Source organism: Geotrypetes seraphini, chromosome 5, assembly GCF_902459505.1.
Source record: "Geotrypetes seraphini chromosome 5, aGeoSer1.1, whole genome shotgun sequence".
Classification (NCBI taxonomy): domain Eukaryota; kingdom Metazoa; phylum Chordata; class Amphibia; order Gymnophiona; family Dermophiidae; genus Geotrypetes; species Geotrypetes seraphini.
Genome location: NC_047088.1, coordinates 98056767 through 98081747, shown reverse-complemented (window position 1 = coordinate 98081747; position 24981 = coordinate 98056767). Strand labels below are relative to the sequence as shown.

At 41.8% G+C, this 24981-nt stretch overlaps 2 protein-coding genes across 10 annotated transcripts in view; one reads left to right on the top strand and one right to left on the bottom strand.

The window, feature by feature from the left end:
- KCTD13 (potassium channel tetramerization domain containing 13) overlaps positions 1–10115 on the bottom strand; it is a 30856-nt gene extending 20741 nt beyond the window's left edge. For 2 of the 4 annotated variants that reach the window (XM_033944315.1, XM_033944318.1), the window contains exons 1-3: positions 10052–10115; positions 9564–9803; positions 8505–8674 (exon numbers count right to left, since the gene is read on the bottom strand). In XM_033944315.1, coding sequence (XP_033800206.1) covers positions 8505–8674; positions 9564–9798 — 405 coding nt within the window. In that variant the 5' untranslated portion in view covers positions 9799–9803; positions 10052–10115. Of the gene's footprint in view, positions 1–8504; positions 8675–9563; positions 9804–9972 lie in introns of all 4 variants that reach the window. The other 2 variants (XM_033944317.1, XM_033944316.1) reach the window with 2 other exon arrangements.
- Positions 10116–10728: 613 nt separating this feature from the next.
- The window catches only part of LOC117360496 (nucleoside diphosphate kinase-like), a 66585-nt gene continuing 52332 nt past the window's right edge, over positions 10729–24981 (top strand). The window contains exons 1-3 of one of the 6 annotated variants that reach the window (XM_033944322.1): positions 11100–11214; positions 16129–16306; positions 17760–17892. In XM_033944322.1, coding sequence (XP_033800213.1) covers positions 17764–17892 — 129 coding nt within the window. In that variant the 5' untranslated portion in view covers positions 11100–11214; positions 16129–16306; positions 17760–17763. The other 5 variants (XM_033944323.1, XM_033944320.1, XM_033944324.1 and 2 more) reach the window with 5 other exon arrangements.

Genomic DNA, 24981 nt, shown 5'->3' with positions numbered 1-24981 from the left:
ATACTGCAAAAGATAGGGTTCTGCGAATGGCTGCTGATGTTAGTCAACAGCTTACTTGCGACTTACAAAAAGCACCCTTCTACTCCATGTGCTTGGATGAAAGTACAGATATTACTAACCATGCAAGACTAGCGCTCATTTTGCGTTATGCTACTGGTGACATCATGAGAGAAGAGCTTGTAAAACTGCTGTCTTTGCCTGGAAGAACACAAGGGATAGATATCCCAATGCTGTGATGGAGGCTTTTTAATCACTAGACATAAGTCCAGAAAAAGTAGTTTCAGTTACTAGCGATGGAGCACCTAGCATGGTAGGGACAACATCAGGATTCATTCATTTCTTTGATAAGGAAGCAAAACATCCACTGATTCAATTTCACTGCATAATACATCAAGAGGCTCTCTGCGCCAAAGAAAGCAGCAAAAAACTTGACGATGTCCTCAAAGATGTAACAAAAATGGTGAACTTCATCATGGCGCGTGCTCTTAATTTCGACAATTTCAAGCCCCTCTTGATGAGGTTCAGGCACAATATAACACTTTACTGATGTACAATAATGTCCGGTGGCTGAGCAGAGGACGAGTGTTAGAGAGATTTGTGGCCTGCTTGGAAGAAGTAAGGCTATTTATGAACGAAAAGGGGGAAGACTATCCTCAACTCACCAACATGGCCTGGCTTACCAACCTCATGTTCTTTACAGATTTTACTAACCACTTTAATATACTAAACAAAAAATTACAAGGCATGGGAAAAACAGCAGAAAGCATGTTTAGTGACATCAAAGCTTTTGAGAGAAAATTGCATGTTTTTGAAAAAGACCTTGAGAGTGGACAGCTAAAATATTTTCCCAACCTAAAAATACATTTGGATAATTCTACAACATTTGTGGACAGTCATAAAAAACACCATGAAATCCACAAAGCATATTCCACCATTGTAGCCGAAGCAAAGGAGAATTTTAGTAAAAGATTTTCTCAGTTCCGTAAGATGGAGCAGTGGTTCCCAACCCTGTCCTGGAGGAACACCAGGCCAATCGGGTTTTCAGGCTAGCCCTAATGAATATGCATGAGAGAGATTTGCATATGATGGAAGTGATAGGCATGCAAATTTGCTTCATGCATATTCATTAGGGCTAGCCTGAAAACCCAATTGGCCTGGTGTTCCTCCAGGACAGGGTTGGGAATCACTGAGATGGAGACAACCCTTTCATTTATAACTTCCCCAGAAAAGCCCACATTTGAAGATCTTGATCTTTCCTGCTTACAGTGGTTGGATATTCAAAATTTGGAAATGGAGCTACTGGAATTTCAAGAAAGCTCTATCTGGAAAAGTAAATTCAATGACCTGCGTGCGGCTCTTGAACGTATTGAGTGTGAAAGGGTGACAAATGAAATCACTGCTAGCAGTTCTGAAAATGAAATCCTAAAAGCGTGGAATTCTCTGCCAGACAATTTAAATCCATGAAAGCACTTGGGATTGCTCTTCTTACTTTGTTTGGGTCATCCTATGCTTGTGAGCAGCTGTTTTCGGCTTTGAATCATATAAAATCTGATGCTAGAAACAGATTAACGGATGACATGAGTGCTGCATGTGTTGCTCTGAAATTAACGCACTATGAGCCAAGGATTGACAAGTTATCAGCATGCATGCAACAACAAAAATCACATTAATTTTTTTCAGAGCATGCCCAATGCATATGTTTACATGAAGCAGTGTTTTCAGTTTGCAGTTAAGACACTTTCTAAGTTAATTAAATATTATTTAAAGATGTTATTTAAAAAAGGGACTTTACATGGCCCTGTTGTATTCCAATCTGGAATTTCCAATAAAAACGGTTAGTTTAATTGAAAGCTCTTTTGTTTTCTTTAAATCATATTATTAGAAATGTAAAGATTTAACTATTTTCTAATTTGATTGTAAATTTTACAAAAAAACATGTATAGACTCTTTGGGAATACACACCGAGTCTTGACACAGTTAACAGTTTTAAGAAGTTTATCTTTTTTTTTACTCAGGATACATTTGACATGTTATGTGAATAATACATTTAAAATATATTGTGTAACTGAATCAAATTCTTCCTAAATTCATTAAATTGAATGAAATCATTAAAACATTATAAATTGCCAATAAATTGAAATGAAAACCAAAGGATTGTGAATCAAATTGATTCTCTGACAATACAAAGATTGCAACCTTTAAAAATGATGTTACATAGTTCAGGCAACTTTATAAAGAGTTTTTAGATACTAAAATCTTGTTATTAAGGTTTAATTGACGTGCTGGCACTTTGAGGAAATTCTTTGGTTTTGTGCGGCAGTTTGGGCACTCGGGCTCAAAAAGGTTAGCCATCACTGCCTTACAGTGAGCAATTAGAGAAACTGGGCCTCTTCTCCCTTGAAAAGAGAAGACTGAGAGGGGACATGATCGAAACATTCAAGATAATGAAGGGAATAGACTTAGTAGATAGACGGGTTGTTCACCCTCTCCAAGGTAAAGAGATCGAGAGGGTACTCTCTAAAGTTAAAAAGGAATAGATTCCGTACAAACGTGAGGAAGTTCTTCTTCACCCAGAGAGTGGTAGAAAACTAGCTCTTCCGGAGGCTGTTATAGGGGAAAACACCCTCAGGGATTCAAGACAAAGTTAGACAAGTTCCTGCTGAACCAGAACGTATGCAGGTAAGGTTAGACTCAATTAGGGCACTGGTCTTTGACCTAAAGGCCACTGTGGGAGCAGACTGCTGGGCATGATGGACCACTGGTCTGACCTAGCAGCGGCAATTCTTATTTTCTTATGAATCATTTTACATAGGAATAACATAAATAAAAAGTGCAACTGCAAAATTTGAGTCACTAAACCAAAGAAACAATCACCCTATTTCTCTTTCCCTTTATCTCATAAGGCTTTTTAATTTTCACAGGAGTCTGTCATGAGGGACTTTGTCACAAGCTTTCTGAAAATCTAGATACACCAACCACATTTATTCACATTTTCAAATAAATGAAGCAAATTGGTGAGGCATGACTTCCCTTGGCTGAATCCATTAAGTTAGAATAAAATAAATACAGAGATAAATTATGTTAAATTGCCCTGTGACACCTCTAATACCCCTTCTCAGTTCCAGGGCCAGACATGTCTTTACTCGGCATAATATAAATTAGCTAAAAAGAAAATAAAAACAGATAATTTAATTTAATTTATTTCTTATATACCGCTAATTCCGTTAAGTTCTAAGCGGTTTACAGAAAATATACATTAAGGTGCATTAAAATTATAAGTAAGATAGGTACTTAGAAATTCCCTTACTGTCCCGAAGGCTCACAATCTAATTAAAATACCTGGAAAAATGACAATTAGTAGAGTAATAAAGAAAAAAAAAATAGATAACTAGAGTTCATCCATGTTTCAATTTATAGTGTAATTTTTGGGTCACTTTTCCGTATACTTAGGACCAGATTTCCTGAAAGTAATGACATATGTCTTTTAATATAAAGGTCATTTTATCAATGTTCGTTAATTCCCCAACTTTGGAAAGCCATTCTCCAATTCCAGGACTCGCCTCTCCTTCTGGCAAGAACCACTTTAGCCACTAGAACAGCCACCCAACCAATTTAAAAGAGGGCTTCAAGTTTTATGAATTTCTTATGTACCACCAGCAAGCCCAAAAGCTATCAAAGCACTTTACAGGTTATAACTGTGCATAACGAAGTTGAGAAAATACCAATTTAAGATCACTGGGATGGCCTTGTCTGCAGAGCCTCCTTCAAATACCATTGCATTCTATTATAATCCCACCAATATCAAAATACTAACAAAACAGAATGAGAAAACCCACCTTTAAATAGCTTGTGATACAAGTTCCTTTATTAGGGGTATTAGGGATATGGAGCTAGCACCCAACTAGGAGTCAAGTATTGTAAAACCACAAAATGCTCCTACTCAAGTCATCAGCAAAAACCTCCCCATCAGCATTTCATACATATCTCTCTTAATGCAATTTTTTTTCTTTTTTTAAAGTGATTTTCCAAAAATCTTCTAGTAATCTTCAATCAACTTTAAAGACAAAATTTAAATATAAATCAATTCTGTACTTTCTCCAAAAATCTGTGCACAATGTGTTATTAAGTATTCTAGTATGTCTCTCTCTGTTCATTCTATATTTTCTCCAAATGTTAATGCACTGTTATCTCCTCAATATTTAGATTAGGACTTTCCTTTTGATAATGGTGTTCTTTTCTTGTTTTAACTGATTTTATTGTGTTTTGTAAGCTGCATTGGTCTGTTGTAAATTGCGGGATACCAAATTTTAATAAACATAAATGTAATCCTGGGGAGCCAGAAGTATATCTAATAACAGTCAATATCAAAAGAAACATCTCATATTCGTTCGTTCTTCAATCAAAAAACAAGTTATTCATTTATACAGCAACAGGATATTATCTGCAAACACTTCAGGCTGGATTTTCAATTTATGTCAGGCCTCTTCATCTAACCTCTTCACAATAACCTCTCTAACAACTCAGAATTCCTATGACTCCTCTTTCATAGAGCTCTTGTGAAGTCATTTACAATCTACCCACCACATTGTTTCTGCAAACTGTGGAGAAGAAGCATTTATAGCACCATATGTAAACAGTCTTTCACAGAGATTCAACAAGCAAATAGTTTAACCATCATCCCCTGCTCACATATATGAGTGTGCTTCTGGGCGATACTGCTCTGCAAATTCTTTATACATTTTGGAGAGGAGAGTTTTTGTCTTTTTGCCCCAGGAGTCTCTCTTCCAGTATATGATATGGCCTCCTTACATTCTCCCTGTTAACCTGGGCAGTTACAATATACCTAACTGAAAATACCAAATAAAGGGGCTCCCAATGCTAGCTTTGATTTGTTGTCATGATAGCTGATCTTTCTGACAACGGGTAGTTTTCTATCTTCTCTAGGCCCCAGTCCTTCAAATTCCACTGGATTTGGCCAAATCCTGGTGTTCAGAAAGGAGAAAGATCATCCAATCTACCAGACAGAACCAGGGTTCCTTCCATAGCCTAATCTGTAAAACAGTGAGAGAAAAGCTGGACTAACAGATATAAAAGTGGGTGATTTTGAGGCTTTTCTGTGTGCAACATTTCCCAGACACGCCTACTCAAAAATCTATCAGGAAGCAAGCACATCTTGTCCAAGAGAAAAGCCACAGTAAATCTCTGGATTTATCAAATGTAACCTAATGGCTTTAACTATGGCCATTTTATAGTAAACTCAACTTCTTAATAAACCTTGGAGCACAACTGATAAACTTTCCTGTGATAATGCTTAAGTGCTCAACCAACACAGGATACACTCGTTATTAAGGACAGTAGGAGCGGTCAGAGACTGATAAGAAACTATGATGGCAGTTCAAAGTCCGTCTGGAGGACCTTTGCACATGCGTGCAACATCAATGTCCGCACACTTCTGGATGCCTCGAGCTGAAGCCACTACGTTTAGTGTGTCGCAGCTCAACGAAGTTTGCGAGACACTGTTTTAGCATATACATAGCACAAACCCTGTACCATTTTTATTGCCTTCCTCTAAACCACCTCAAGTCTTTTTATGTTCTTGAAGTGATATGGCCTCCAACATGAGAAACAATACTCCAAGCGAGGTCTCACCAACAACTTGTACAAGGGCATCAACGTCTCCTTTCTTCTGCTCATTACACCTCTCTATGTAGCCTAGCATTCTTTGGGCAAGGGCCACCACGTTGTCACATCGTTTTGCCACTTAAGATCTCCAGTCACTGTCATCCTAAGGTCTCTCTCCTGATCTGTAAATGTCGGTCTCTCACACCCCTAACACATACTACTATTCTGGATTTCTGCACCCTAAGTGCATCACTTTTCAATTCTTTGCATTAAATTTTAACTGCGAAACATTTGACCATTCTTCTGATTTTTATAGCTTTCTTCTCATGTTGTCCACTCCCTGTCAGGAGTCCATTCTGTTGCAAATCTTGGCAACATCCACAAAGACAAACTTCTAACCCTTCAGCATACAAATATGTTGAAAAGAATCAGTCTCAGTACCGGTCCTGGAAGCATTTCACTACTTACATTTTTGGCATAATTTTCCTTTGGTCAAACCAAGGGCTAGATGCACTAAAGTCAGCGATCCTCAAACGATCGTCGCTAAACCAGCTTTGATTGGTTTAGCGACAATCTGATTTGCCGACCCGATGCAGAAAATGGCTCACTGCTTGGTTTTCTGCAGGATCACTCATTCTCCAATCCAACCATGAAAATAAGTTCATTAATATTGAAATGCCATGTAAATTAACAGAGCGATTGATGGTCTAACATGGCTTCCTGATGCACACAAAAGTGATCACTTTTAGGAATCCAAAAAAAGCAACTGGTCAAGACCAGTTGCTTACCTGTCTTAGCGATAGGTCAGCCCCTTTTTTTTTTTAACGGACAAAGATACAATATCTGTTTAAGTTAAAAAAATAAAAAAGGAAGGAAAAAGTCCCCCCCCCAATGAAAGGCACCAGGGACTGCCCCCACCCCCATGCCTGAGAAAAAATTGGCAAGAGGGATGCCCACTCTCTCCTGCCATGATGAAACCTCCCCCCCCGTGACAAAAAATTGGCAGGAGGGATGCCCACTAACTCCTGCCATTGGATGCTCCCCCGAACCCTGTACCTTTGTCGTAAATCGGGAGCAGGTGAAAAGCTCCAATCTAAAATAGCAGGCTTTCCCTCGATGCATCATGTGATGCATGGGGAGGGTCCTAAGGCCCTGACTGATTCAGACACCTAAGGCCCCTCCCCAGGGGAGGGACCTTAGGTGTTTGAGTCAATCAGGGTCTTAAGCTCCTCCCTCTGTATCCTGGGATACAGAGAGAGGCGCCTAAGACCCTCATTGGCTTGATTCCACGAAACTCACTATCCTTTCCTTGAGCATTACCTTCTTTACCTTTCCAACTACTGAAGTAAAGCTTACCAGCCTATAATTTTCTATTTTTTCTATTTCTTCTTTATCTCTACTTTTATGAAGTGACCACATCCATTCTTCTCCAATCCCACAGAACCTTCCCCATCTCTAAGAGGACCCACCAGAACATCTCTGAGCTCTCTCAAGATTTTGGGAGGGATCCCATTTGGCCCCATGGCTTTGTCTATTTTCAGATTTTCAAGTTGTTCATAAAAGCCTTCTTCCATATACAGGTACAGTGCAACATCAACTTCATTAGCCTACCAAGGTCCTACTCCAAGATTTTCTTTGGTGAAGACAGAACAGAGCATTTGATTAGCATATCTGTCTTTTCCTCATCATTTTCCACACAACAGTTGATAGTGTCTTCAAGTCTCACAATTCCATTTCTAGCCTTTCTCCATTCAATTGAATGGAAGCTCTAAAATGAGGGGGCATGGGATGAAGGTAACAGGAGACAGACTAAGAAGTAACCTCATTAAATACTTTTCTCACAGAAAGGGTGGTGAATGCTTAGAATTGGCTCCTGGTGGAGGTGGTGGAAACAAAAGATGTATTTAAATTCAAGAAAACTTGGAATAAATACATTGAATCTCTACAGGAGATGAAGGGAGATAGCATGGATAGACAGACTAGATAGGTCATAAGGTCTTTATCTGCCTTCATTTCTCTTTGTTTAATATACGTGAAAAAAAGCAGCAGAAGAAAGAGTAATATACTAGACATGGAGAAAGGGGGGAGGAAGGGATATTGCTGGATTATGATGGGGAGTAGGACTCTGAGCCATTCTGGGGAGACAAGGGCATAGCTACCTAAGTATCAGAAACTCTTGGGCTGGCCCTGTTTCGGGCCTTTTATCCTTTAATTCCCCTTAACATCCCCATTATCAAGTTTAGGTTATTGTTTGGTCTCAACCTGTTATCAAATTCTCTGATTTTTTAATGGGGTTGCCTGAGGACGGAGCTCTCACAGGCAGGACTGCTCAAATCTTTTGCTTCACCTATGCTCTCAGTGGTTTAATATTCTCTGTGCTGAATAAGGAATATTAACAAATCCTCTCTATCATCCATCAATGTGATAAGACACACAATCCATACAAACCGTCAATAGGCCTGGAACAAACTGCACTAATCCCTAAGGTATGCTCTGTCGCTCACAGTGTTCAAATCCAAGTTAAAAGCCCAATCTTTAAGAGTGCTTTCAACTCCTAACTCCTCTCACTTGGGTTCTGCATCCCCAATCCCTATATGTCATGTCTCTGTCTGTCTGTCCCAGTTAGATTGTAAGCTCTTCAGAGCAGGAACCATCTACTAAATGTCAAAATGTACAGCACTGCGCACGCCTTTCAGCGCTATTAGTGATAAATAGTAGTAGTGGTCTTCATTCATTTCCTTTCTGTTTTCATTTGTCATGCACTTTATATATTATTTCTTTGAATAAAAGGTGTGGTCTTTTTTATTATAGCTACATGTGTCTTCCTTATTTTACCTTTCTCCTTGCAATGTTCTCTCACCATGCCACTGCACCCATCTTACCTGCAGTGCCAGTTGACAATCCTCCACCAGTCCCTGGATCAGATAGTACCGAGCCTCACACATCACCTCCTCCAGCTCCCGTTGCGTCTCTGGCAGTGACACGGATCCATCTCGCAAGTAATTCAAGATGGTGCCAAAGTGTTTCCCACTCCGGTCAATTAGAATCCAGCCTACATCACAGAAAGAGAAGAAAGGACATGGTTTAAGGAAGATGAGAAGAGGAATCAAAGCCTCCTTTCTATGGTCCAAAGAGATATTTTTACTGCATGAAACCTCTCTTTTCCCCATTCATTACCTTCCCATCTTTTCGCACTTCCCACTACTTGTCAAGGGTTCCCATGCTTTGTCTTTCAAGAAAGGTGTAGTTGTAGAATGTCAACAAGGTGGTCTTATAACACTTAAGAGGCCCAAGCATACGTTTGTAGAGGGATCCCATTATTTTCTCCATATAAACCTCTCCTTTCCCTTCTTCCTAGGGCTGCCACCTGTCTATGTCTGACAAAACAGGCTAATTCAATCCTACTTTCATCTCCCTGCCTGCAAAAACTGTATAGGCCAATCATAACCACAAATCCACATAGGCAACAAGCTAAAACCAGGGTTAGGCTAGCTTGTTTCTTATGGCAAGGAGTCACGTAGCAACCCTACCTCACTCCTTGTTTTCTTTTTCTCTCTTTCCCACTCCTGTTTCCTGCAACCCTAGACTCCAGCAAACATCTCCCTAACTTCCTTGGCATCTCCTCCTCAGGCTTTATTAAGCAAGCAGCAGCATTTTGGAGGCCATACAGTGGCAGGAGGAGATAGTGGAAACATACAAAGCAGTGACTATCATGGGCTGCCACAATAGTGGAACTCACTCAAAAGGTAGACAGGCTTCCCATTGGCTGAAAGCTAGTCTTGCCCCACTGCCAGGCCAGTGCTCTCATTTCTCAGGCCAGGCCAATTGCTCTCCTTTCTCAGGTCTACATGGGATCAGTATAGTGGTAAGGTCCTTGCACATGGACCTCTTCATAAGCAGACTTGAGGCAGCAGCCCTTTAAGCAAGTAGTGCTTCTGTACCTTCACTATCTGTTAGCACCTCCATCCTTCCACTGAACATGGCTTTCAGCATGGTGTCCTGCTTGGTAAGGGTCTGCACGGTCGTGTAGTGCAGAGTCCCCCCCACATTCAGCTTCACGTACTTGCTGCTCGGATTCAGGGGCTTCAGGTCGAAGGTCACGCCAGCCCTGTGTGGCCGGGTAGGCACCAGGGAGTGACCCAGCTCAGGAGCGGGTAGGGAAGCTTCCGCTGACATCTCGACTGTGATACAGAGACAACAAAAGACGGGTTTGTTATAGCGATCGACATCCTTCAGTCCCGCCCTACCATTTCAATACTGAGATCCACAAACACACAAGCTCTGTCAACAAGCCTTAATTCTGCCCTGCAGCAACCTTTGCTATTTTAGTGCTGAGCCATCCCCACTTACAGATTCATGTGTGTTGTACACGTCTATATTGATACGTATACTCACGTCGAACCAGCTACAAAAGATGTGAAAAACCAACCTCTGATAAGTGGCAGATAGTCTGTCGACGGCTCAGCTTGGGTGGAAGCTGTTTCTTTGTTCCTTCCGGGATTTTTTTTTTTTTTTTTTCAAATTAAACTTTATGGAGAAACGTCAGTGAAACAGTAAACATGGGAACCTCTCCCTGTGCACTGGACAATATATCAACTACTATCCAGCAGCGTTTAAATCTCAGACTTGCAGTGCTGTACAAGCTATAATAATTATTTTATTTTTACATACCAACTGATGTTACCTAAACAGAGATGTTATTTTCATGTCTGCTATTAGAGAGAGGGGATTTATTCAGATAGATTGTAAGCTCTTTTAAGCAGAGACTGTTTCTTCTGTATTTTGATGTACAGTGCTACCTATGCCTAGTAGCGCTATAGAAATGATTAATAGTAGTAGTAGTAGTAGTAGTAGTAGTAATAATAATAATAAATTAGGGGTGAGGGAGTTCTTTCCTGACATTATGCAGTGATATAAATTACAAGGTAAATGTAGGGGCAAAAAGGATGAGGAGATTGTTGTACGGGACGGGTCAATGAAAGAAGAGAGAGAGCGTAGGAGTATCTGTGTTGAAATAAACTACAAATCCCTGCATGCACTAGTAAAGTAAGAGTTGACCATAAACGGCAAGTTGCTGCTGGGTTAACGGAATACCATTTCCTGAATCCCCTTCTCTTTGTACACCTAGCCATTTTTTTCACATCCTTTTTCTTTTTCATGACTGAGCCATGCACTGCTGCATAACTTCAGAGTTCACTAATCTGGAAACAGAATGACAAGCATGACTGGTCTGAGTGGCTCTCGGGGATATGCTGTCTGTCTGTCTCAGTTTATTCCATGCCGTCTACCTCAATAATACAGTAAGTTTCCTGGTTTGGGCGATATCCTGTCAGTCTCTCAATAGATTAGTTCTCTGGTCTGGTGTCTGAGACAGTGATACTTCTTCCTGGTGTTAGTGTCTCTGAGTGACATCCTGCACTGCTCTGGGTGTCCAAGGGGAGATATAGTCTAGTACTGAGTGATAGGCTTCCTTTCTGTGTGTTGGGGGCGTGCTTTGAAAGACACGCCTGTAGGTGTTTGAGGAATAAATGTTCAATTGCAGAGATCCAGCAAAGACTCAAGAAGAGACAGGACAAACATACACGGAAAGAGGTAAGGACAACAACATTGAGACAAGAGAACTTAATAGAGAGGGAGAAAGAAAATATAAAAACAGAAAAGCAGTATTAAACAGAGACAGTATGAAAATGAGAGAAAGTATGATAGTCAGTTTAAAACAGAGATAAAGTGTCAGTTTGAAGCAAAGAAAAAGAAGTACAGAGAAAAGAAGGTAAGTGTGAGAGAAAGAGACCGTGTGGATGATTAAGAGGATATTTGAACTTCTGAATATCATTTTGATAACTTTTCAAGGTCACTGTAAACTCCTTTCTCTTTTATCTGATCATAGAGCTATCACATATGGCTACTATCATGCCTGCTGCTAGAACAAATCATTGTAATGGTGCTACTGTGCTGATCATGATCAAAACTCTTTTACCCAGCCCCCCCCCCCCCTTATAAACACTAATACTGCTTCTCAAATCCAGTTTTCCAGGGCCCCCAACAGAGCTTATTTTATATAACGATGGCCACATGGAATATTATGTTTGCATACATTTGCTTTGAGAACTAGAACTATTTGCACATTTTTTGGTTATGTTGATGTTCAGTTCTGGAGGATCAGCTTTGAAAACCACTAATGTGAAGCAGAAAAACAGGACTCAGGAAGGAAATACCTGTTATCCAATGCCTCACCCTCTCAGATTCAGATATATTAGATTACAAGAAAGCGATCTTGGACCAGATGCACAGAGTTCCAGCAACCGGGTGGAAAACACCGAGTTGGGAGCAAATTTCATTTTCTCAGCAATACAAATAGAATGAAAATTATGTGCACGTTATTTGTGCAGAGTACTGCAGTGAAAGGGGGAGAAACGGTGCCTGCGCAAAAGAGCTGAGCATTAGGCATAGCTCTTGTGCACAGGCCCAATAGAGTGCAAGCAAAAAAAAACAAAGGGAAAAACTCCCAAAGAAAATAAAAAAATTCCAGTCACAGCTGAAGCCTCTTTTACTGTGGCAAGTTTGGAAGTCTTTTTTTTTTTTTTTTTTTTTTTTTTAGTTACATGGTGGCTGTTAGGTGCAGGATACACATGCATACAACACATGCACATTACAGGCCATCCAGAATGTTGCTTGTAGGTTTATATTCTCAGCAACAAGATATGATAATGTGACACTTTTATATTAGATTCTATTGGCTTCCTTTTGAAGTAAAGGTGTTTTTAAATTATGTACATTGGTTTTCTTGATCTTCCATGGAGAAATCCCAGACTTTATGATTAAATTAGTAGAACTACCAGCTGTTGAGACCTATTATTTGATTAGCAATCATCTGAGGCTAAGATTTTCAAATCCTAGAGGTATTAAATATAAAACAATAAACGCTTCATCTTTTCCATATCTAGTGGCAAAATGGTGGAACTCTTTTCCAATACAATTAAGAACTATCCTCCCTTATGACAGTTTCCTTAAAGGCCTGAAGACCTATCTGTTTGCAAGAATCTCATTCACACTAACAGATGATTTTGTAAAGGGTTGAAAACCTATCTGACTGCAAGTTACCTCTTTCACTGTAACAGATGAGCAGATTTTCTCTGTTTTGATCTTAATGTAAGATTGTATGTAATTCCTGGAGATGGCCAGCCTCGAATTAATTTGGAAATCGCATTGAACTTCAATTGGGATATATCAGCAATTCATAAATATTTATGTAATGGAGTGTAATGCTCTCCATTTCTCCAATTTGATTCCTTCTACCTTAACATAGATGCAAAATCAGAGTTCATGTGAAAGCTTTCTTACTCTCACACTCTTTGAGCCCTATTTCTCACTCCTAGAAACATGATGGCAGATAAAGGCCAAATAGCCCATCTAGTCTCATTAGAGCTTCACCACTTTCATCAGAGGATAGCCTTAGAGAAGTAAACCAAGTGGTCCAACTAGTAGGAAGAAATCTGAGCACCCCTTCCAGCCTACTACATCCCCTTGCTCTGTCCTTCATTTTGTCTGTATTCTTTCAGAGGCTCCAAAGAAAAGCCAATATCATTTAATGCTGCCTTGATTCATTTGCAAAGCAATTTTACACGTCATTCTAGATTTATACCGTGGATGTACCTTCTGAAAATTCTCACTCTTTGGCCTTCAATCTCACTCCTAGGTATAATAATAATAATAATAATTTTATTTTCATATATACCGCCCCACCATCAGTTCTGGGCGGTTCACAACAAGTTCAGGGAAGAACATACAATATCACAAGGTCCATCATGAGTAATCAAATACAGAAAATAATAATATTCTATTTAAAAATTTCCTAAAAACTAATAATAAGAAGGCATATTAATTAAAAAAAAGGCAACCTACAGCAATTTCTTTGGAAATCTAGTTCAACTTTAGTTAAAATACAATTTAAAATCATCATTCTAGTTTATCAGAAAGATATGTTTCTAAAGATTTCCTGCATGAAATATAAGAATAAGTTTGAGCGATGGTTCACCTCTGGCATCTCTGTCTTCAGAAATTTTAATTGATTTCCACCCCACTCTATTGTAGACCTTTGAGCTTAAAAAGTTTCTATTCAGAAACATCCTATTATTAGTTAGTTCTTTTTAATAGTATTGCCGAACATACCAGTTGGAATACATAAACCTAACCTTTCATGTTACCTACCTTCTTTCAGTCTTTCTTTACTTTTATAAATTGTAGTTCTTCGCTTTTTTCCTTATTGTCATATTTTTATTAGACTTCTTTCTATTTTACACAATTTGCATTATAAGCCGCATAGATATAACTTGATTAGCAGGCTATCACATAATAATAAACTTGAAACAAAGATCCAATTTTGCCCTTTCACTCGCATCCCAGTGTTTCTTCTTTCCATGGTATCCACAGTTCAGTTCTGTAGACAATAGAAGGAAATGACTGAGTCTGCCACAGCCCTGAGTTCACAGGCCTCACTTCTCACACAGAAGTACAATAAGGAGATCCAGAGCCTTTGTGGGAGAGAAGGGGATAGGAAATATGGATCAGAGGGAGCACAAGCTTAGTAAACCTGTGCATAAATCCAGGCCTGCCCTCAGGTACAAATGAAGGATCTGTATAATGTATCTGCTCCTGGTGGAAAAGTCCATAGTCTGCTATTGAGACAGACAGGGGAAGCCACTGCTTGCTCTGGGATCAGTAGCATAGAATGTTGCAATGGAATGTTGCATAGAATGTTGCAACGGGCAATGGTGCATCCGCATTTTGAGTACTGCGTCCAGTATTGGTCACCATACCTTAAGAAGGATATGGTGTTACTTGAGAGAGTTCAGAGGAGAGTGACACGACTGATTAAGGGGATGGAAAGCCTTTCATACGCTGAGAGATTGGAGAAACTGGGTCTCTTTTCCCTGGAGAAGAGAAGACTTAGAGGGGATATGATAGAGACTTACAAGATCATGAAGGGCATAGAGGGAGTAGAGAGGGACAGATTCTTCAAACTTTCAGAAAATAAAAAAACAAGAGGGCATTTGGAAAAGTTGAAAGGGGACAGATTCAAAACGAATGCTAGGAAGTTCTTCTTTACCCAACGTATGGTGGACACCTAGAATGTGCTTCCAGAGGACGTTATAGGGCAGCGAACGGTACTGGGGTTTAAGAAAGGATTGGACAATTTCCTGCTGGAAAAGGGGATAGAGGGGTATAGATAAAAGATTACTGCACAGGTCCTGGACCTGATGGGCCGCCGCGTGAGCGGACTGCTGGGCGCGATGGACCTCAGGTCTGACCCAGCGGAGGCATTTCTTATGTTCTTATTTGGGTTTTTGCCAGGTATTTGTGTCCTGGATTGACCACTGTGGAGATAGGGCTAGATAGACCATTGGTCTGACCCAATATGGCTATTCTTAAGTTGTTATATATTATTTTTTTAAAAATGTGCCATTTTATCTAACCTTATCGTAGTATGCTTAATTACAGGGTAGGCTATCCTCAGAATCACACACAGTACCTGAAAGCTACTAACTTTCAGATTCTTTCCCAGAATTAAGTTATAAATGCAGAACTTACAAATGATCCTGTTCTAGGAGGGAGATAAAGGCCAGTCCTGGATTTCTGCCAACCTCATCCGAAGCATTATGGGACATGCAGCATAGATTTTAATAACTAGAATCAGGGACTACAAATATCACACTGCTTTAGGATGTAACTTTAAAACTAGGACAGGTAAAATAAAGTCTTCCTCCTGGAACAAGTAACTTGGCAGCTCTGTTAATGTGTATGTACACACTGTAAAAGTCTCTGTACAATGCCATCTTTTCACTTATCCACGTCTTCAGCTGTCCCCACCCTCTGTTCCATCCAAGTCTTGAGGTTATCATAATGTTTTTCCTATTTTCCTCTAAGTTTCACCCTCAGTCCTCATCCATAAAATAATGTGGGCCAACTATTTATATAATTTTGTTGAGCTTGGATTAGCTTCTAGATAAATGGCAATTTGCATTAAACATGGTCAGCGATGTACCTGCTGCTTGATGCAGCTTACATCCCCTCATGTTCTGTTTAAAGTGTGAATGGCGTTTATGTTTTGCTTTGATTTCTAAATAAGGATCCTCTGTGTTTATCCCACGCATTTTTGAATTCCATCACTGTTTTTGTCTCCACCACCTCTCTTGGTAGGGTATTCCAGGCATCCACCACTTTCTCCGTGAAAAAGTATTTCCTGATGTTACCTCAGTTATGTTCTAATTCTACTATTTCCTGTTGCTGAAAAACATCTGTTTGTATATCAGTACCTTTTAAGCATGTAAACAGATTATAAATGTTAATGAAATGAAATAGATTCATCCTTGTCTCTCCAACTCTTCATTCTTTTCCCTCAGGCTTCTTTAGCCCCTTGTTCTTCTCTGATATCTTTATTTTTCTAAGTTCTTTCAACCCATACTCTCACTATTCCATTTTCCTCTTCTCATTTGTATTTGTTCAAAGAAATCTAAAATAAAGTGTGAGGCAGGAGGAAGAAAGACCAACTAGTGGAACAGGACAGCCAAAGCTGCTGTTGCTGGATAATTTTCCTAGCTGGGAGGAGCTAAAACACACACTACTGCTGGCTTGAGGCTCAGGAAAGAAGAGACAGGACCGAGCTTTTATCTTCACACTGAACCAGGGAAGTATACAATTAGCTGAAAATAGAATTAAAAATAGGAAGAGGAGTAGAAAGGGCAGGGCAGAGTGCAAGAGAGAAAAAGAGGGGAGTCAAAGTTTGGAGAAACACCACTCTGTTACATCCCTTCATAGACTGATCTGTCAGCAGCCATTGCTTCGCTTCTGATCAAAGGGGCACAGAGGGAGATCATGTAAGATGCTGACACTGTCACATTATACAATTCTAATTATGACTGTAGCTTCCTCCAGGACAGGGGATGAACTCAGCAAAACATCAGAAGGTTTGGCCCTTGGGAAGGGAGGGGAAAGGGGAACTTGTATTTCATGCCTGGGGAGGGAGAAGGATGAGATGACTCATGACAGGATATGAAAGATGCATGCCTAAACAGGTCCAGGCAGGCCAGTTATGAATTGTTGATAATTATCTATGACAATAGCTGGGTTGAGTAACCTTATACTCCTTTGCCATGGGAGAGGGGGCAGAGGAGGTCCTGTACAAGAAAACATGTTGGAAAGTATAAAGGAAAGAATTACCCAGTTTCAGGCTGGAGATTAACATAATAACATAAAAGTTGTCATTTTGAGACAGACCGAAGATCCGTCAAGCCTAGTATTCTATTTCCAAGAGTGGCCAATCCAGGTTACAAGCACCTAGCAAGATCCCAAAAGAGCAAAACAGATTTTATGCTGCTTACCTCAGAAACAATCAGTGGGATTTTCCCAAGTCCATCTTACTAATAGCAAGGGCATGGATCGCAATGTCCCTCCTTGAGGGCCGCAATCCAATCGGGTTTTCAGGATTTCCCCAATGAATATGCATTGAAAGCGGTGCATTCATATAGATCTCATGCATATTCATTAGGGAAATCCTGAAAACCTGACTGGATTGCGGCCCTCAAGGAGGGACTTTGAGACCCCTGAGCTAGGGTTACCTTATGTAGGGTTACCGGATGTCCAAATTTCCCCGGACATGTCCGGAGGTCTGGGCAGCTTTTCAAAACCTGACACTTTGTCCGGGTTTTGAAAAACCTCCTCAAATCGAGTCGGGCAGGGAGGAAGTTCACGCATGCATGGACTTCCTCCCTGCCTGACAAGAGCAGGCAGTGGGGGGTGGGGCTAGGGTGGGACTGGGAGCAGGATTAGAGCATTACAGGGCAGGGTGGGCATTCCACCTCAGCAGACTCCCTTTCTAAGGACAAATGTTGTTTAGAAGGGGTCTGGATGACCTGATAGCCAGCGTGGCAGATCAATGGCCCAAATCTCTGCCTGACAGTAGACCACGAGCCTCTAGAGCAGCAGTTCTCAACCTGTGGGTTGTGACCCCTTTGGGGGGTCGAACAACCCTTTCACAGGTAACATGTATGCTGCGGGGGGGGGGGGTAGAGATGATGGTGGAAGAGTCAAAAAAAATCAGCAGCTGGAATTCACTGTGCAATCTTGTTCTCTCAATATAGGACAATGGCAAGTAACCAGGAACGTACTTTCATTGCCATCAAACCAGATGGAGTGCAGCGTGGACTGACTGGGAGCATCATACAGCGCTTTGAGAAGAAAGGGTTCCTCCTTGTGGGGATGAAGTTCCTGAAGGTGTGTGTTAGTGATAATTTCTGATGTGCCCATTTCTGCCTTATGCTTCATGGTCCTCTCCATAGCTAACACTTCTCTGCCAGTCGGGTTCAGAATCAGTTTGTAAATTGAATCTCATGAAATAATTGTGCTCCACTAATATTCAAGCTGTTGCTTTTATTTGATTTGTTTTCATTTATACATTACAGTTTCATTATTGACTATTATAATATTATATGAGCAGATCAGAACCTTGGTTTTGGGGAGTTCCTGTGTCCCTCCTTCTCCTGTCTTTTACTCTAGAGCTCTTGCAAGCGTTGGAATGAACTGAAGGGGAAGCAGAATCCTGAAAGAAGGAAAAGGTTTCAAAAGCTGTGATTGACATCTTTCTGCAGTATGCTCGCGAGAATGGACAGAGTACCCTAAGGGTCAGCATACCATTCCTATCTACTAGAAAAGATATTATCAAGGTAAGAACTTAATCTCTTTTGTAACATATTTTTGTCCATTTTTATAGCTCTCCTGGGTCATTTATGGTGCCAAAATCGCTGCCAAAGTAGCCATCTTGGATTTCCTGATTTTATTTTAAAAGTATCTCCCTGCTTCAAAACACCTCATTTGGGTCTAGAATCAATCAGGATGGACTCCATAGGTGACTCCTCAGGTATCATGACATTTTGCACTGAGGAGTGACCATGCACTGCATGCCAGGGCATGTGAGAGGGGGTGAGAGCATTGGACTTAGCCCCTTCCCAGGACCCTCCAGAGACTCAGAGGCAAAGAAAACTCGAATTGGGACATAAACCCTGCTAGAGTCCTCTACAGGCGATTCAGCCCCACCAGCGAAGCGAAAGTACGCAAACACCATTTTTACAGGGAGATCCCCTGAGGGAGTCCTAAAGAGATCCTCCAGGGACTTGGGTTAGGTTTTTACTCTAATTTTGTGTCCTTCATGTAATGAGGCCTATGTAAAGTACAAACAGTCTCCAAGCCCAGCTGAGACTGTGTGGTTTAGCACATAGGAGAGTTTGTCTTTGCAGAATCTGGCTCCTTTTCCAGAAAAGGGACAATAGAAGCCTGAGGTCCAGTCAGAGAAGTCTATGCCTCTTTTCTCCAGAAGTACCTACTCTATAGGAGACACAAATTCTCATGGGTACGAGGACAGCCAGGAGGTTATAGCAGCCCTAGACCAGGGAGAGGATCCAACATAGTGCAGGCTCTGTAAGCCATCCAACTTAAATGAAATCTTTGTAGTCTCTCTACAGCAGCGGTCTCAAACACGCAGCCCCCCAGGGACTATTTTGCGGCCCACGATCTGTCCTCTCCACTTCACAAGTTTTCCGATTGTGGACAGGACAATAGCATACAGACCGCGACTGCGGCTCACCTAAAGCAGGGTTCCTCAATCTGCTTCCCTTCCCGTCTCACTGCCCTCCTCCAAGCCACCACAATCGGGGAACAGGCCAGCGCCGAGGTCTTAGCTCTCCCTGCTTATCTTTCCCAGCTCGGAGCTGACCAATTCTCGCCACCCGACATCAATTCTAACGTCGGGGAGGAAGTTCCGGGCCAGCCAATCGCTGCCTAGCTGGCCCAGAATTTCCTCCTCGACATTAGAATTGACGTCAGGTGATGAGAATTGGTCGGCCCCGCACTGGGGAAGGTAAGAAGGGAGAGCTAAGACCTCGGCGCTGGCCTGTTCCCCGATTGCGGCAGTGGCGGCCTGTTCCCCAATGGTGGTGGCTTGGGGGAGGGCAGGGAGAAATAAAGAAAGAAAGGGGGGGACAGGGAGACAGAAAGAAAGAAGGGAGATGGGACACAGACAGAAAGGGGCATGGAGAGAGAAAGACAGAAAGAAAGGGCGGGCATGGAGAAAGAAAAAAAGAAAAAAAGGGGGCACGGAAAGAGAGAGAAAGCCAGACATATAGAAAGAAAGGGGGCATGGAGAGAGAGAGAAAGAAAGAAGGTGGCAGGGTGAAAGAAATAAAAAGTTGGGGGTTAGAAGGAGACAGATGCCAGACCAGGGGGAAGGAAGGAAGGAGGGAGGGAGAGAAAGGAAAGAAAGATGTCAGACCATGGAAATAGGGACGGAAGAAGAGAGAGATAGAAGGGAAGGGAAGACATGGAAACGTAGATTTTGAAAAGAAAGTAGAAAAATTGAATATTAAGTTAATGCCAAAGATGGATGCAAGGCAGAAAGTGAAGACGGAGAGAAAAACAATCAAAGGACAAGAAGGCCCTGGAAACAGTTAAAAGCACAGAAAAATAAAGTCACCAGCCAACAAAGGTAGGGAAAATGATTTTATTTTCAATATAGTGATTGAAATGTGTCAGTTTTGAGAAAGGAAAGATATTAAACTTTAAATGTGAGGGCTGCAGAAAAAACAGGGTACTTGGAGGGCCGCAGAAAAATAGTTAATGACAATTTTGCATAAGGTAAAACTCTATAGTTTATAAATCTTTCCTTTAATTGTTAAAGGAAAGATTTATAAACTATAAAGAGTTTTACCTCATGCAAAGTTGTCATTTCTTTAATAAGACATTAACTATTTTTTTCTGCAGCCCTCCCAAGTACCTACAAATCCAAAATGTTGCCCCACTAAGGGTTTGAGTTTGAGGCCACTGCTCTACGGGAACTGGATTTAGGGATTCTGCAAACTGCTTCGACATAGTGCTCACTGCTGAGCAGCTCTAATACCCAGGTCACATTTTTCCCTTTGCATTCTGAGATCACTATGATGCTGACTGAGCCCTGAGAAATACCAGAGGGGCCCTTGCGAGGGGCTAGGGCAATGTCTAAGCTGTATCCTATGGCTTTCAATTTCCAGCAACTGTTTACATCATATGAGGTAGATTCTTTGTTGGCACAGGTTACAAATCATACTTCGCTTCCTGGCAAAGGGGGTGTGGTTCTGAAGAATGCTCAGGACTGCAGATTGGATCTGATTCTCAAAAGGCAATTTGAGGCCTTGGCTTTAGGTCTTAAGGCAGCAGTGGTGGCTTCCTTTGTGGTATTTGCCTGCCATAAAAATTGCCGCTGCTAGCTCAGACCAATGGTCCATCGTGCCCAGTAGTCTGCTCCCATGGCGGCCCTTGGGTCAAAGACCAGTGCCCTAACTGAGACTGAGACTAGCCTTACCTGCGTACGTTCTGGTTCAGCAGGAACTTGTCTAACTTTGCTTTGAATCCCTGGAGGGTGTTTTCCCCTATAACAGCCTCCGGAAGAGCGTTCTAGTTTTCTACCACTCTCTGGGTAAAGAAGAACTTCCTTACCTTTGTATGCAATCTATCCCCTTTTAACTTTAGAGAGTGCCCTCTCCTCTCTACCTTGGAGAGGGTGAACAACCTGTCTTTATCTACTAAGTCTATTCCCTTCATTATCTTGAATGTTTCGATCATATCCTCTCTTAATCTCCTCTTTTCAAGGTAGAAGAGGCCTAGTTTCTCTAATCTCTCACTGTATGGCAGCTCCTGCAGCCCTTTAACCACTTTAGTCGTTCTTCTCTGGACCCTTTCGAGTAGTACCGTGTCCTTCTTCATGTACAGCGACCAGTGCTGGATGCGTTATTCTAGGTGGGGGCATACCTTGGCCCGGTACAGCAGCATGATAACCTTCTCCGATCTACTCGTGATCCCCTTCTTAATCATTCCTAGCAATCTGTTCGCCCTTTTCACCGCCACCGTACAGGTCTCATTCCTGGGGGGTCTTTCCGAGTACCGCACCAGACATCCTGTATTCGTGAATACATGCATCACCTTACATTTATCTATGTTAAACCTCATTTGCCATGTGGCGGCCCATTTCTCGAGCGTGTTTATGTCATGTTGCAGGTCTTCGCAATCCTTCTGCCTCTTCACCACTCTGAATAACTTTGTATCGTCCGCAAATTTAATCACTTCATTCATCGTACCAGTTTCCAGGTCGTTTATAAATAGGTTGAAGAGCACGGGTCCAAGTACCGAACCCTGCAGCACTCCACTCGTGACGCATTGTCCAGTTACCCCCAATCTCTGTTTCCTATCTTCCTGCCAGTTTTTAATCCACATGAGGATTTTGCTTCGATTCCATGGCTTGCAATTTTTCAAAGTAGTCATTCATGCGGGACCTTGTCAAATGCCTTCTGAAAATCCAGATATACAATGTCGACCAGCTCACCCTTGTCTGTCTGCCTGTTTACTCTCTCGAAGAAGTGCAGCAAGTTCGTCAAGCAAGACCTTCCCTTGCTGAAGCCGTGCTGACTGGTCCTCATCAGCTCATGTCCGTCAAGGTGATCAGTGATGCTGTCCTTTATCAGCGCCTCTACCATCTTTCCTGGTACCGAGGTCAGACTCACCGGTCTGTAGTTTCCCGGATCTCCCCTCAAACCTTTCTTGAAGATCGGCATGACATTCGCCACTTTCCAGTCTTCCAGAAACCTTCCTGATTTGATCGACAGATTGGCTATTAGTTATAGCAGTTCAGCTATAGCCCCTTTCAGTTCCTTGATCACCCTCGGATAGATGCCATCCGGTCCCGGAGATTTATTGTTTTTAAGCCTATCAATCTGCCTGCATACTTTTTCTAGACTGACCGTCAAACCTGTCAGTTTCCAATCCTCGTTTCCTGCGTATAGCCTGCCGGCTTCTGGTATATTGCATATATCCTCTTCAGTAAAGACAGATGCAAAAAATGTGTTCAGTTTGTCAGCGATGGCTTTGTCCTCCTTTAGTGCTCCCTTTATTCCATGGTCATCCAACGGCCCCACCACTTCTTTCGCTGGACATTTCCCCTTAACATATCGAAAGAATGGCTTGAAGTTTTTTCCTCCTTGGCTATTTTTTTCTCATAGTCTTTTTTGGCCCTTCTTACCGCCTTGTGGCACCTGCTTTGATGTTGTTTGTGCTTTTTCCAGTTTTCATCCATTTTTGACCTTTTCCTTTCTTTAAACTAGGTCTTCTTGTCTCTGATCACTTCCTTCATTGCTACAGTGAGCCATGTCTGTTCCCTGTTCTTTTTCCTCTTGGATCCCTTGGTGTTATGCAGTATATATAGATTTTGTGCCTCGGTGACCGTGTCCTTAAAAAGGGACTATGCTTGCTCTAGCATTTTTACAGTGCTTATCCTCTTCTTAATCTTCTTCCCCACCATGAGTCTCATCCCTTTGTAAGTCCCTTTTTGGAAGTTTAGTGCCATGGCCGACATTCTGGTCTGATGTTTAGCCCCTGTGTCCAGTCGAAGCGGATCATATTATGATCACTGCTTCCCAGCATCCCTTCTACACCTAGCGCCGGTCCGCGTAGTCCATTTAGAATTAAGTCCAGAATTGCATTTCCTCTCGTATTTTCCTTGACAAGTTGTTCCAGGAAGCAATTGCCTAGAATCCAGGAACTTGGTCTCCCTACAGCAGCCGGAGGTGCCTAGGTTCCAGTCTATCGCTGGATAATTGAAGTCACCCATAATAATAGAAACATAAAAACATAGAAAAAAGCGGCAGAAAAGGGCTATAGCCCACCAAGTCTGCCCATTCCAAGTTTCCCTCCCCCTGAATTCACTCCCTTAACCCTTTCAGGACCAAGGGACATATTTGTCCCATAACTTTAAAATCCTATAAATTTTGATTGGGATAGTCTACAGTTCTAAATTTGATATGTACGGATTCCATAGGATACTGCCTTTATGTAAACAAACTGGTTCCGACATTCATTCATTAGCGTCGTTGCCAGATTGACGAGAAGATTCACTTGCCACACTGTCCATAAGCCAGAAGTGTGATTTTTTTTTTTAAAAAATAATGATATTTCACAAAAAAAATCAATTTTTTGGCATCTGCAAGCCCTTTTTACCATAAAAATGTCGTCAAAACCACAAAAATTGGCCTACGATCCTTATGATCCTGAAAGGGTTAAAGATCCCACGCGAGTATCCCATTTTCTCTTAAAATCCGTCACGCTGCTGGCCTCAATCACCTGTAATGGGAGTCTGTTCCAATGATCCACCACTCTTTCGGTGAAGAAGTACTTCCTGGAGTCGCCATGAAACTTCCCTCCCCTGATTTTCAGCGGATGCCCTCTGGTGGTCGAGGGTCCCATGAGCCAGAAGATATCATCTTGCGACTCGATACGTCCCATGATGTACTTATACGTTTCAATCATGTCTCCCCGTTCTCTTCTTTCCTCAAGTGAGTACAGCCGCAATTTTTTTAGTCTTTCTTCATACGTGAGATCCTTGAGCCCCAAGACCATTCTGGTGGCCGTTCGCTGAACCGACTCGATCCTCAGCACGTCCTTTCGGTAGTGTGGTCTCCAAAACTGAACACAGTACTCTAAGTGAGGCCTCACCATGGATCTGTATAACGGCATCATGACTTCAGGTCTCCTGCTGACAAAACCTCTGCAGATACACCCCATCATTTGTCTTGCCCTGGAGGAAACCTTCTCCACTTGATTGGCAGCCTTCATGTCCTCACTAATGATTACCCCTAGATTGCGTTCTGCCGTGGTCTCACCATTTAGTACATAAGTTCTACGCGAGTTTCTCTTTCCCAGGTGCATTATCTTGCATTTTTTAGCATTGAAGCCTAGCTGCCAAGTAGTTGACCATCGTTCTAGCAGCAGTAGGTCGTGTGCATATTATCAGGTCATGGCACTAAAGCTTTTGCCTACTATGTTGCAAAGTTTGGTGTCATCGGCGAACAGTGATACCCTTCCTTTAAGTCCTTGCGTCATATCTCTTATGAATAAGTTAAATAGAATCGGACCCAGGACTGAGCCCTGCGGCACTCCATTGATCACGTCTGACACTTCGGATGGGGTACCGTTCACCACCACCCTCTGAAGTCTACCGCTCAGCCAATCCCCAGCCCATGTAGTTAGTGTCTCCTAATCCCATCAATTTCAGCTTGTTCAATAACCTTCGGTGAGGGACGCTATCAAATGCTTTACTGAAGTCCAAATATACCAAGTCCAGTGACTCTCCGGCGTCCAGTTGTCTAGTAACCCAGTCAAAAAGCTAATCAGATTAGATTTGCAGGATCTACCCTGGGTGAACCCGTGTTGGTATGGATCACGTAGGTTTTCTTCGTCTAGGATTGTGTCAAGATTCCGTTTGATCAGTGTTTCCATGAGTTTACCCAT